At 52.0% G+C, this 13,498-nt stretch overlaps 1 protein-coding gene across 3 annotated transcripts; it reads right to left on the bottom strand.

Annotated features, from left to right (window-relative positions):
- Nucleotides 1-1,361: 1,361 nt before the first annotated feature.
- Nucleotides 1,362-12,786, bottom strand: SLC29A3 (solute carrier family 29 member 3). 3 transcript variants are annotated; one of them, XM_062001337.1, is made up of 6 exons: nt 12,741-12,786; nt 11,759-12,019; nt 7,184-7,266; nt 5,951-6,177; nt 4,654-4,816; nt 1,362-4,032 (listed from the first exon to the last, which is right to left on the bottom strand). In XM_062001337.1, the coding sequence occupies exons 2-6, from the start codon at nt 12,005-12,007 to the stop codon at nt 3,363-3,365; spliced, it is 1,392 nt and encodes a 463-aa protein (XP_061857321.1). In that variant the 5' UTR covers nt 12,008-12,019; nt 12,741-12,786; the 3' UTR covers nt 1,362-3,362. The 3 variants fall into 3 exon arrangements, with proteins under 3 accessions (XP_061857321.1, XP_061857322.1, XP_010207430.2); XM_062001338.1 differs by lacking the exon at nt 12,741-12,786 and adding an exon at nt 12,325-12,442; XM_010209128.2 differs by lacking the exon at nt 12,741-12,786 and having other exon boundaries at nt 11,759-12,180.
- Between the last annotated feature and the right edge of the window lie 712 nt (nt 12,787-13,498).

Consider the following 13,498-nt stretch of genomic DNA (forward strand, 5'->3'; position numbering starts at 1 on the left):
GTGCAGCAGCTGACCCGCCGGGCTGCAGCCCTGCATGGGGTCACGGCAGTGGGGTTCTGCCTCCTTCGGCTGCTGCGTCTCTGCTGCTGGCCTCGAGCGCTGTGGGCAAACGCTGGCTCTGACACTTGGCACCACACAGGGCTCCGTGCCCATCTTTGATTGAGTTTCACTTCCCAGGCTCACCCTCATGAATTTTGCAGGCTCCTGCATCGTTTTACAGCCACCTGTGAGATGAGGCCAAACACGTGGTCCTTCCCCCACCAACCAGCTCACAACCCACTTTCCTCCCCTGAAAGACACTAAAAATATTCACCACCCTGACAGTCTTTCTCAAGCAGTTGAGGGGATGGTGTCAGTTAAAGAGATAAAAACCTGGTGGCAACATGAGGAAGACCCATGGACCTAGCTCAGCTTCCAGCCCTGCCCTTACTTGAAGTCTTTCTCTGGACCTCAGTTGTCCCAGGTCCAAACAAAGACATGGGGAGCAACCTCCCTCTTGTAAATCTCTCTGAGACCGCGAAGGGAAAATAGTATAACCTCCTGGATAAATACCACAAAGTGAGGTTTTGACCCTCGTAGCATTTCCAGTACTGGTGCAGAGCAAAGGGCACACATCATTCCTCAACCGCACACTGGGGCCAGTGGCTGCATCCCTGATCAAAGTCACATTATTCAAAAGAACTCAGCACTACACTGAGGCTGCATTTCACCTCCTGCATCTGCAATACAGCACCCTGCATCCTGCCTTGAAACCACTGTTTCCCTCTTCATTCGATACAGCCTACGCAGAGTATGAGATGTGGCTCTGCCCAGGCAGTAATCACCTCCCTGCTGTTATGTGCAGTATCCTATAAACTACGCATCCCCTTTGGCATGGGGATCACCCACACACTCACGGCTCAGGCTGCCTGTCACCATCCATCCTCGTACTGTCATGCTCCCACCAGCACGCCCTGCTTTACACCCAGACCCGATTCTTGCCCAGTTTGCACCTGTGATGATTTCCCCCATCATTTCTCTAGCTTCCCTTACATGAATGCCATCAAAGACAATGGATAAACCCTCTCTTTGCTTGCTTGGCCCTGCAGATTCAATAAGTATGCTCTTCACACCTACCTGCAGGTCATTTGGAGGTATTAAATTAGAATAACTGGGCTCTCGAAGCAATTCTTTCCAGGCTCCTTCACTTGGCCCTTGTCAGTGATTTCTCCGCGTTTACAACCCCGGCTGGGAGAGGAGGATGATCAGAAGGAAAAATGCAAGTTAAAACTGGATGCATCAGTGCACCTCCACGAGAAATCACTCCAGACTCCAGCAACTCACAGTATCAAGAACTATCTTTATTAGCAGTGGTACGGGATAATTACGTCCTACTGCAAGAGGCATTTGGTCTGTAACAGGAGGAAGAGGAGCAGCAGAGATACAAAGCCGTCAGCAAACGAGCAGAAATTCACCGTGCCCAGGACTGGGGGAAAATGCCTGAGTTGAGGAGAGCAGACCATGTGGCAGGCACTCAAGTGAGAAGCACTGAAGGCCACAAAGGGACATTACAGTTGCCAACACCAGGCTGGCTCGGCCTTTTCAGCCACAACCGACTATCGCATCACTCCAAGCAATGCTCCAGCGCCCACGGAGGCAATGGGAGTGCTCACTCCCATCAGCAGCACCCTTGGGCTGCCCTTCAAGCCGAGGTGGCCCTTCAGCTGGCCAAAGCAGCCCGTGGCCAAGCATTGGGGGCTGAAGGGCTGCAACCCTAAGTGACAGGGTCACATACCATAAGGCTGGTCCTCAGTGCCACACACTCTGTAAATTTTCCACTCCTGTCTGGATTTTATGCTTAAATAAAAATCAACTGTAAAGCAAAACTGTGTGTTTATTGCCAATGAGCCCAACTTCACTGGAAATGACTTTACAGAACAAAACAACACCCACCAAGCCCAGGTGTCATTCCGTGGCAATAAGCACCGTGGATCCTGCTGTTCTCCCAGCAAAGCCAAGGTGGCCACAGGTGGAAAGGCACCAGCCCCACATCCTCCCTCCTGCTCACCACCACATCCTGCACTGCAAGGGGATGGTCTGGCAGCTCAGGCCAGCATCAGGAGATGCTGGGAGAGCATCCCACTGATGGAGGATCTGCTAATCACTCAGTCTTAAAGGAAGTGTTATCCATGGAGAGCATCCCTGAGGGCTCAGCTGCAATGCCAAGTTATGCCATTACACCCTTGCTTACCAGGTCACCTCTCCTAGACCATAAACCCACCCAGTTTGATAAAATAAATTCAGCCATTGCATTCAGCATTTGCATATGGCACTTTAAGTGACTTGAAAAGCCAGTCCCCTTTGGGTGGGCCACGTTTCTGGGTGTCACATTAGCTCACCCCTCTGAAAACACCTGGAGACCGTATGGTGCCCATCTACGTGAATTCATCAACTTTCTGCTGGGAACATCCCATCAGAGTCTCTCTAATACCTCACCTTGGCTTTTATAGACCTTTCTCAAGACTGACTGCAGGTACCTTAAAAACCTCAAGAGGAGGACCACTTAGCATTTCACTTTCCTTGAGGTTCATCTGCAGACAGGGAAGTTGATGTCCATAACCCTCACACCAGTCACAGAAGGAGAAATGGTCTCAGGTTGGCTATGACATACACCCTGACACTAGTAGCACCATGCTGAGAGGTGAATGATCCCTTGATTCAATCTTACCTGGAAAAAATAAGGCAAGAAGTCTTAGTGGAGAGAGTTTCCCTTATATATGAGGGTTTTTTTTGTGTCGTGAAGGTATGAAATCCACCCAAAACGGTGCCCTGCTCCCTGGTATGGCTTCTATCTGCTCCTGAAGCTTGCCTGAAGGTGCTCCAGGGCTCAAATCCCTTTCAGCCCAACACCATCATCACAGCTTGATGAAGAAAGATCCCTTTCAAAACCACCAAAACACTGCAGGGCTTAAATTCATAACAGTGAGGCAGCAAAACCCAAGGTGCCATCAAAAGCCCCAGGCTTGGTTTCAAACCAGTGTGGTGGCACACTGGGCTGAGGGACAGGTTTCCCTGTGCCCTCAGTGCTTCCCTTAGCTCCCTGGGGAGGATGAGACTTTTGGTCCGCTTGCTCCAGTTGAGGCAGGGGAGTGACAACTATCTGATGAGACCTCCCAAGCACAGAGGACATCCCTTCCCAGAAAAAGGACCTCCCAAGCACAGAGGACACCCATTCCCAGAAGGAGGACTTCCTCCATGGATGCAACCCACCCCAAGACAAGCAGCCTGCCCCAAAACCACGGCATGCCTCTCTTTTTGGGGCAAAAAACTCTAAATACCCAAGAGCAGCACCACAAAGAAAGGGCATCCCCCTGGCTGCTCCTCTATATGAGGTGGACAATAAGAACAGAGCAGGCAGACCCCACAGCCAATCCCAGCATGAGGTAAAAGGTCATCACCACCCCTGCTGCCTCAGCCAGCTCTTTTGGCACAATCTTGGGGCCGTAGACCATGACCAGTGTCCCCAGGTAGCCGTTACTCAGCCCCAGCAGTGCCGTGAAGACCACTGTGTAGACATCTTGGTTGAAGACCACTGTCTGGATGTGAGCCCGGGGTTGGTAGTTGCTAAGAATGAAGAGGGGGACGAAAACTGTCCTGAGGAGGACAAGGACAGGCAGTAGCTTGCTCTTGGGGCCGGGCACTTGGATCCAGGCAGTGATTTGCCTCCCGCACCAGTCGGCAAAGTTGTACAGGAGGAAACTGGTGAGTGGCGCAAAGTACTTAGTGCTCCACAGGCTTCCTGAGGACTTGCTGACTGACTCAATGTTAGAGGAGAGAGACGGAAAGATGATGATGGAGATGAAGAAGACATAGAAGAGGCAGAAGCCGAGAAGGGCAGTCTTCTGAAGGATGGGCCAGACTGGGGGGATGCCAGTGCTCTTTCTGAGGAAGGGAGTGTTTGCAGTGTCTCCTGGTTGTGCCTTGTCCTCCACAGAGCTGTCAGGCAGCACGGCTCCCAGAGATGGGCTCTCCTGCTGGCTGCTCAGGTAATACCTGGAAAAAGAGGAGAGAGATTACTAGCTAAGTGTGTGTGTTGAGGGAAACAAACTGAGATTTGGAAAGACATCAGGAGAGAAGCTGATGATGCAGGGATTTCTGCTGGATCTCGTAAAGGCAGTTAAGAGCATCCCTGTTATGCCTCCAGCTCCTGCCTCCTACAGGTGATCCTCAGGGACCCACAACTCCCTTTTCTCCTTTCCACCCTGAGTCTTTCACAGCAGGGACCTACTGCATACAGGCATTTGGGGGTGGAGGGGGGCAGGTGGTTTTGGAGGTGGCAAGCACCAGCAAGGCCAACAAGTCGTGCACGTCAGTGCATGGTGTTGCAGACACGGATGCCCACCCAGGCTTCTTCCAGATTACAGCTCTCCACTGACTAAAGCATTTCAGAAAGCCTGATGTTAGTATCCCTCTGCACCCGGGGAGCCCTGCCAGAAGCTCAGCAAGTGCTGGGGCAGGCACCTAGTTTCAGTCTGTGGTTTCAGTCAAATGAGGAAGCGAGGCTGTCAGTGGCATCATGCCAGAGCTGGGGCTTGGAGGCGGGAAGCAGTGGGGCCACGGGGCAGAATGGGAGCAAATGCTTGGGAGATGCCTGTGGCAGGTTGGTGCACGCACCTGGAGTACTCCAGCCTGGGCAGGAGGAGGTACACCGTGATGCAGATGACAATGAAGATGTCGGCAGTGAGGAAGTAGGCCAGGGCACTGTCTGTGACCGCGGATGCTGCCGCCAGGTCCATCACAGAGGCGATGGCGCTGATGGTGCCACCCATGGCCTGACCTGTGGGACCATGGGACAGCAGAGAGACCAAGCTGAGCGCCTGGGGCTGAGCCACCCCGAGCGAGATGGGTGCAGGTGAGCGATGCAGAGGTGGCAAACAGCCACCCACTGCACCTCCAGTGAGGAGGACTGATGCAGAGGGGGAATCCAGAAACAGCAGCACCTCCTGGGCTGCACAAACCTCATCCTCCTGCCCACAGGCTAGTCCCCAGTCCTGGCTCAGAGTGCAGCTGTACACCCCACCTCATCCTCCATTTCCACACCTGCTGCAGCACAGTGATTTGTGGGGCCACGACCCCTATCCCGTCTCCCCTTCAAGCACAGCTGCAGCACTGCACAAGGCCAGGATGAGACCCGATCTGCTGGGATTTGTGCTAAGTCCTGCAGAGAAAGACCAAACTCTGCCCAAAGCCTAAACCTGGCTTTCCCCCAACACACACATATCCACTTCTCTGCTGCACTTCCTCAGACTGGAATTCAAGCCGGCAGCAACAGGTATGCCATCGCAGGGATGTGGTGATTTCCCCCATTGGGCTAAACTCATTAATACACTCCTGTCTCAGCCCCAGGAAAAATTTCTCCGTCTTCATTTTCCCCTCTTCCCCTCCTGGTTTGTCAGCTGTTCCACAGTACATTTATAATGTTATCAAACCTCCAGGGAGCTCATCACTCACGGCTCCCAACTTGCCCCTCATCACTCATGGAAATACAAGGAAATGCTGAACAGAAAGGAGGAGACAACGCAAAGTTGAAGATTCCTCCAGCTGCAAACAGAAGGGCTGATGGACATATCTCCTTCCCCCCTTTCTCCCTGCACAGAACAAAGCCCTCATGCTGGCTGGAGCTGCTCTGCAGGATGTCTGCCCCCAGGGCAGGGATGGTGAAAGACCACTGCTCTCCCAATCTCCCTCAGCACTGCAGTCTCTGGGTATTTACAGAAATGAAAGCACCAGCTCATATGACCAAGTATGTTTCTCCTTCAGCCACTTCCCTTTATCTTCAAGGCAAAGTGAAATTTCTAAAATAAGCCCCATGTGATGAAACACCAGATGCAGGAGGGAAAGAAAACCAACCATCCAACTACAGAAACCCCAGTAGCACAATCCCACGGGGCCACAGTTGGGAGACACCAACCCGAGATCAGTGCCTGCAAGTTCTCCATGGGGAAGCGACTGCTCAGCCCAAAGATGCTGCTGCTGAAGACAGTCGAGGCGCTGCTCACGATGACCACACAGGTGATGGTGAGGGCAAAGAAGTGGATGGTCCAAGTGGAAGTGTCGACCTTCACCAGCACTGTGATGACCAGGAAAACAGCCAGCATGATGAAAAGGGACGACAGGATCCGGACACTGGCGGGTACCCTGGGGACAAGGGGAAGCAACAATCCCTGCCTTTAAAACTCTAACAAGAAGATGCAATGAAGAGGACACCAACTCCTCTGCTATGAGGAGGATGAAAGGAAATAGAGAAAGGTAGAGGAAGAAGAGGAATAAAAAGCCCTCTGCAATTCCAACTTTCACCATCAGCAGGACTAAGTCTATAAGCCCAAAAGAGCAGTAAATACCCATTTCTCCCAGAAATCAGAAGCTGGAGCAAGGCACAGCAATCCTGATAAAGCCTGTGTGAAGAAGATGGCAGGCTAGGTGAAAGCAACCCCAGGCATGTCCCTGCAAAAGAATTAGTTGTTTGAGCATGAAGGTTGCTTGTTACTCATCTGGGAGGCTGGATGGGACAGAGGGGTGAGGGAGAGAGGTGGGCAAGCTCTGTGATCTAGAGCCTCTGATGGCTGTGGTCTAGAGATTAAGCACACAAACACAGTTCTGTCCACCCAAAAAGGTGCAGGAGTTTGATCTGAGATAAGTAAGGACACATAAATGAGGGGAGAAGGCTATCTCAGATTTAAGTCAAGCTTGCAGCAAGGCACGATGGGTCCACTTCTTAACCCAGTTCAGCAGCTGTTAGGCCAAGAGTAAGGTGTTACTCAGGAGCCTGGCTCTCCATCCCTCCCCTGGTGACAATGGTGGCCTCTTTAAGAGGAAAGGCAGTTTGCCAAGCAATTAAGTAAGGAATTTATTAGTAATTTATTTATAGTGGTGCTACTCAAGCCAGCTCGAGGCAGGGGTGCTGCTGGAGGGGAGCAGCATGCTTCATTCTGCTTCATCTCAGCCAGCTGTGATTCACGCAGGGGCAGGCGAGGGATTTTGGCCCACACAAGGGAGGCTGTACTCCAGATGCCCTGGGGCTTTTCCTCAAGGGAAGGGGAGGCTGAGCTGAGAGCCACAGCTGAAGCCAGAGAAAGGTGGGAGGGATACAGGCAAAGCTGGGGAGAGCCATGGCTAACAGATGCATGAACGGAGCAGCGCTTACTTATTGACGAGCAAGAAGTTTCCGATCAGGCACAGCACCGAGGGCACAGTTGAAGCAATGGAGATGTAACTCTCAAAATAGTCCTGCCAGGAACAACAACAAAAAAGCAACAAAACAAATAAATAAAGGTAGGAAGGAACACCACACAAATTTCAGGTCCTAAACACAGCATGATACAGCGCATGTTGGGAGTTGTGATCCAGATGTTCACCTTGTTGCACTGTAGCATGTGTTGCAAAGCTGCCCTGGACAACAAGTAGCAGGTAGAGACCCCTGGGGCTTTTTCATCCTGCAGCAGCCCTAGAGTATTGCAGGAAATTGGGTACATAAATTGAGAAGCAAAAACAGTGAAGGAAACACCTGCCTTATTGCTGCACTGTCCCCACGGTGCAGCACCTGAAATAAAGAGGTCTAAATTTCTCCTGCTAGCTCTGCCACCCTGGATAAAACCCATGAACATTTTACCCTATTTGAGCTCTGTGAGGGCTGTTTCTTACAAATCAGGACAAAAAAGCATTAGTACTATTAGCCAACTGCCTCGAACGCCTGTGATGGCCAGCAAACCCCTGCATCCCTCTCCAGGCAGAGGGACCAGGACACCACACTTGAGGACATGCCTGAGTAGCGACACTGGGACATCATTTTACCTCCTGCTCTCCCTCTCTGCAAGCACAACACTCACTGGGAAACTATATTGAAACTCAACACACATTTACTCACGTACCACTGGAGCGAGTCGGCTGCAGCATCAGTCAATACTCAGCAGCCCACCTCACACAGAGGTCAGGCTGGGCACACAGAAAGCAATAGCCACAGCAGAGAGAGAGATTTCTTTGCCAAGAGTGCAGTCAAACACTTATATTTCCAATCCATTTTATGTATTGTGTTGTTAAAGCGTGCCTGCTCCATCTCTTCCCCTTGAAGTGCTTAATCCCTTGTTTCTTCTGTGGGAATCTCAGACAGCAGGTAGGAGGCTGCTCACAAAGAGGATGACCCCATCCACCCCCATCACAAGGGGCTTGCATTTTCTGCAGTTACTGAGCTACAAGGATGGGGCCACGTCATGTCCGAACAAAAGAAGGCACTTGGCACATTTTCTCTGCATATTACTGGGATTTTTTTGTCTCCTCAGCTTTGCCTCGTAGCCTTTTAATCAGTTTACAAGCATGGCACTTATTCTTCCCTACCAGGAGCTTTGCTGTAAGCAATGTGGAACCTAGTAACTGCTCCTCCAGGGTCTGTATAGACATAAATGACTGCACTTGGGCACCAGCTTGGCAAAGCAGGACACTCAAAGCTCTGTGACCATTGGTTTTCCTTCAGGGAGGTAAAAAGGCTTTCCAAAGCTTTTAACCCAAGTAGAAGTGTACTTGAAGCAATTCGGCCGAGATGCCATGTTCTGAGCACCCCAGGGAAATGGTTACTCACTCCCAGCAAACGTGCTCACACCAGTGATGGGAGGTGAATTGGGCAAGTCTTTAAGGAATCTAGGAGCCTTCACTGCACTGAGTAGTTTTTACCTTGCCTAACTCATGGCCAAACCCTGCTGGAAAAGAAAAGCCAAGCAGAAGGGTTTCAATTGCTGCCATTTCTGTGAAAGAGGAAAGCCCTCAGGCCACACTTTTAATGCAGCAGCAGAATGGTGGGTGGTAAATTTAATCTGTGCCCAGACCAATGGAAAATATCAGGCTCCACCTCCCCTCTGCTCCTGCTCATTAGGTGCTAATCCAGCTCAGGTTGTAACTCTTCTCCTTACGTGGGTACTCCCACCCGTCACAGACATGCTTTCAGGGCAAAATTTTGGCTTTGGCTACACAAGACATCCCCAGTTCTTCTCCCATTCTGCTGAGCCCTCCCTGACTGGCTGGCTCATCTCCTCTGGACTTGCTCACAAGGGCTGAGCTCCCCATAACCATTGTGGTGTTTGAGAAGAAGTGTGGCCACTGAAAGATTGCCACCCCTTTCCTGGCTCGTAATAAATAAGAATTCCCAAAGCAAATCTTGCATCTTCCTCTCCACCCAAAGCTACCCTCCTCCCCACTCTGCCTCTCGTGGGGAAGGTGTCATCCCTCAGCCACGAGGCTGAGGCATATAATGGAGACATTTGACCCTATATTAACTGCAGAACCTTCACACACAGTGCCATGATGCATGCTATGCCCTTGGCACCTTAAAAACCAAACCCAAACAAGGACAAAGCATCACAGTGGCAAATTACTCATCATCATTGGCTGGTGCTGCCAAGATGCTCTTGCAAAGTAGGTTTCATTTTGCTCTGGCCTGGACTTGGCAGCCAGGCTCCTGCCAGGTTGGAAAAGTAATCCAGGCCCACAGAAGTGTCTGAAGGGACCTGAGCATCACCAGGAGCATGGGGCATGAAGTGAACGGCAGTGAGCAGGCTGGAGCCAAGAGCAAACTGCCAGACACAAGCCTGTCTTCCCAGGGTTGTGCTCTGTTTGAAGGTGAGCCTTTCTGCCACAGCACCATGGCTCGCCAGCCCAGGGCAGAAACAGGGCTCACTGGGGGTTATTTTTGGTCAGACTGGGCTTTCACAGAAAAGTCAGGTTGCGTTTCACCAGAGGAAGTAAAAAACATTGTGCCGTGATGTTGTGGTTTAACCCCAGGCAGCCATGGAGCACCACACAGCTGCTCGCCCATTCCCCACCCCCTCAGAGGGATGGGGAGGAGAATCAGAAAAAAACCCAAATCTTGTGGGTTGAGATAAGAACAGCTCAGTAACTAAAATGAAATACAATCTAATAATAGCAATAAAATCTACAGTAACAATTAAAAGGAGTATAACAATAAAAACAACCAAAATTACCAAGCAGTGCCAAATTCTGTTGCTCACCACCCACTGACTGATGCTCGAGCAGCAATCTGCCCCTCCCTGACAGCTCCCCCCAGTTTATATACTGGGCAGGATGGTCTACGGTATGGAACAGTCCTTTGGCTACTTGGGATCAGCTCTCCTGGCCATGGTTCCTCCTAGCTCCTTGTGCACCTCCAGTTTATACTCTGGCAGGGCAGGGTGAGAGGTAGAAAAGGCCTTGATGCTGTGCAAGCAGAGCTCAGCAGTAACGAAAACATCCCTGGGTTATCAATGCTGTTTGCAGCTTAAACACAAAACATAGTCCTGTAGTAGCTACTAGAAAAGAAAAATAACTCTACCCCAGCCAAAACTAGGTCATATGGCCATATAGAAGGAAGAGAAATATCTTTTCAACAAAGTAACAGCTGCCCGGGCCAGGATTACAGCTGTGTTTTTAGGAAGAATACGCCTCCTGATACTTCACTTGAAACCAACTTTTTCAAGAATGGCTTGGGTCATGTGTGGTGTAGAAGCGATGAGGAGTGGGGGAGACTCAGGGAATTTGGAAGGACATCATGCCATGTGGAAGTGGACCAGCCTTTGTGCCCTCTCTGAGAACCCTTGCTAGTACAGGGCAGCCTATTTGTGATCTTTGGGCATCAGGAGGCCTTGGTCTCCATCAGTTTAATCCACCCAGTATCAGCATACCAGTCCTTCGCCATCCTGGTACAAGCCCCATCAGTGACACCCTGCTTCCTCCCCATTGAAAATGCTGCCAGTTTACTAACTATTAAAATTAAACCAGCCACAAATGCTGTATTAGTGTGAGAAGCAACAGAGAGAACATGTGTGTCACATGTGGTTCTGTGTTTATATAAAAATAAAATGTGCCCAAACCACCTGAACGAGCTCAGCAACAAGACAAGGACTGGATGCAGCCTACTCATACCAACACTTTGTCCAGCCACAACGAAATTACAGGGCTGAGGAGGGGCAGGAGGAGTGAGAGGGGCAGGAGGAGTGAGAGAAGAAAGCTTTTTTGGAGGAGAAAAAGAGAGGCCATTGAGCCTGCTGCCCCAAGGCCAGCTCATCACTCACCCCATGACAAACTCCTTGCCCCATATACCAAAAGCCAGATGTTTATTGCAGCAAGGAGACACTCTGCTCACATCTGCCAGACCTTGAAGGAAAAGCAGTGAAGCACCCCAGACTACGGCAAGAAGTGCGGTCCAGGGCCAGTGCTCCTGCAAGGCCCTGCTCCTGCCTCCCAGGGACATGCTGTACCAGGCAGTGTGAGGAGAAAAATGCCTAAACTATGTTCAATGCCTCACCATGGGGCCAGAAGTCTGAGACAGTTTATCTCCTAGCCCCCAGGGAGCTGCAACCAAGCGTGTACGGAAAAGCACAGAGTGGGGCTCACCAAGTATGATGGACAAAAAGACTTTTTCCTTTGCCCCATTTTGCCCTTTGTCCTGTGAAAGGCAGTCTTGCTTATAGGGCATCTTAAGCTATTCTTTTAACTGTACCTCAAACCTCAGCACTTCAAATACAGGTCAAAGACAGGCCACAGAGTGCTATGCCTTTCAGTTTTTAAGCGTCCTTCTTGCAACTACTTGTGCAAACCTCTGCCCCTGGTTTGCAGCAGGCAAAACCCCAGAGGCCCTTCACCTGCCTTCTGGGGAACTGGTGAGGAAAAAAAAGAAAAAGAGCAAATCAGGAAGGAAAGCAGCTTTTTACTTCTGCCCTGAAAGCAGCACACTCACCCGCAGATCCGACGAGCCCTGTCCCACAGGGCCTGCCTGCTCCGAGCAGTTTTGCAGCTTGTACATCCAGTAGTGTTTTGCCGTGATGAAAAAGTTCCAGGGCAGCAAGGACCCGACGCCCAGGAGGAAAAAAATAACGTAGGCCCCACCGAAGCGGTCTGTGGGTCTCTGCCGGCAGCTTCTGTTCACCGACGGCTCTGCCATCAGTGGCTCCTCGTCCGCGGGGAAGCTGCCGGCTGCCGGCTGCATGGCGCTGGCACGCTGCAAAACAGCCATCAACAGAGACTGTTGTCACAGGGGGCTGAAAACTATTGCTGTGCGTGGCCCTGTCCTCCTTTGGCCCGTGACCGTCTCGCAAATGCAGGGTGAGTGAGCCGAATCGGCTCAGCACCGCGATGGCCCGAGCCCTGAAATGCACGGGAAAGGGAACCAAGACACGGCACCCGTGTTTCCATCCCTAATTAACAATTAACCCGTCCCCTTGGCCTTGCAAAAGCAGGAAACCTCAGCTCCAAAAAAATAATGAACAGCCTGTAAACTAACAACGCCGCGAGGCTTTGCAGAACAACCTGTGAACTCGGGTAACACCGGCGGGCTCCCTAAAGCGCCCTGTAAACTGCTGCAACAGCTGCTGGCTCGGCAGAGCGGCCTGGAAACGCAGGGAACACCACCCGGGCTGTGGGACGTGACTCACACACCGGCCGGGCGCCGTCGCTCTGGAAAACGGCTCGTAAGGCGAGGCAAGGCCGGCGGGCTCCGCGGGGCAAAGCACCGCCACGACACCCGGCTCCACACAGCAACGCGGCCCCGCGGGGCTGCGGCAGAGGCCGGGAAACCCCCGGGGGAAGGGCCGGGCCGAGCGCAGGGCAGGAGGGAAATGCCGGAAATCGGGGATCTGGAAACAAAAGCTTATGATTCCGAGAGGGTGGAAGCCTCCCCTCCCTCTATGCTCGCATCCCCCCATCCCCGCCGCAGCACTTACTGGGGGGCCGCACGGCCCCGCCGCCTCCCTCCCCGCCGAGCCGGGTCCTCCCGCCCCGCTCCGCCCCGTCGGGGGTGGCCCTGGCCCTGGCCCGGCCCCGCGGGCGAGCGGGAGGCGAGGGGCGGTGCAGCCTCACGCCCCCTGTCAATTCCGCCCCCCTCTCACTCTATTTTCGCCCTCTTTCCTCTGCCGCCTTCCCCCTTATTCCGCTTGTGTCCAGCTGCCCTCTTGCAGACGGACCACAGACAGCTCTGGCCTTCACGCTTTGCTTTTCAATCAGAGGCACTCTCTTAAAATCAGTGTTAATCACGCCAACCACAACCCAGGGCTCGGCGACTCGCTCCTTTGGTGGGCGTCACCCAAAGGGCAAGTGCATCCTCCCCTAGTGAGGGTGCGAGGGAGGCGAATGTGGAGCATCGTCTGGAAGGTGAGGGTAGAACCAGCGCACAAACTCCTCCTTGACTCACTTCACCTTTTTTAGTGTTCCAGGAGGATGAATTCTGCTGTAAAGCCCTCAGTTTCCTCCAAACTAGACTTCAGCATTCGCTTTGAGGGCACCATGAGACTGTGAAGGGAAACACCATTAGCTTCCTTCCTCAACTCCACTCATCTGCCCCTTTTTCCCCATTCCCAAAGATGGGTTTGGCTCCATGGCACAGGGGCAGCCACATAGAAGAATGGTAAATTGGTGAGGCCCCGTTTTTTTCTGTAGACTTTGCCAATTTGTTCGCACTTGTTTGGCAGTTAGTGGACTTTTA

Source organism: Colius striatus, chromosome 8 (genome assembly GCF_028858725.1).
Source record: "Colius striatus isolate bColStr4 chromosome 8, bColStr4.1.hap1, whole genome shotgun sequence".
Lineage (NCBI taxonomy): Eukaryota > Metazoa > Chordata > Aves > Coliiformes > Coliidae > Colius > Colius striatus.

Excerpts from the sequence above, each read along its gene's own strand:
- SLC29A3 (XM_010209128.2), bottom strand. The coding sequence starts at position 12,034 with ATGGCTGTTTTGCAGCGTGCCAGCGCCATGCAGCCGGCAGCCGGCAGC. Across the intron at positions 7,267-11,758 it reads AGGGCTCGTCGGATCTGCGG|GACTATTTTGAGAGTTACAT; the intron begins GTGAGTGTGCTG and ends TGTTCCTGGCAG. Across the intron at positions 6,178-7,183 it reads AACTTCTTGCTCGTCAATAA|GGTACCCGCCAGTGTCCGGA; the intron begins GTAAGCGCTGCT and ends CCTTGTCCCCAG.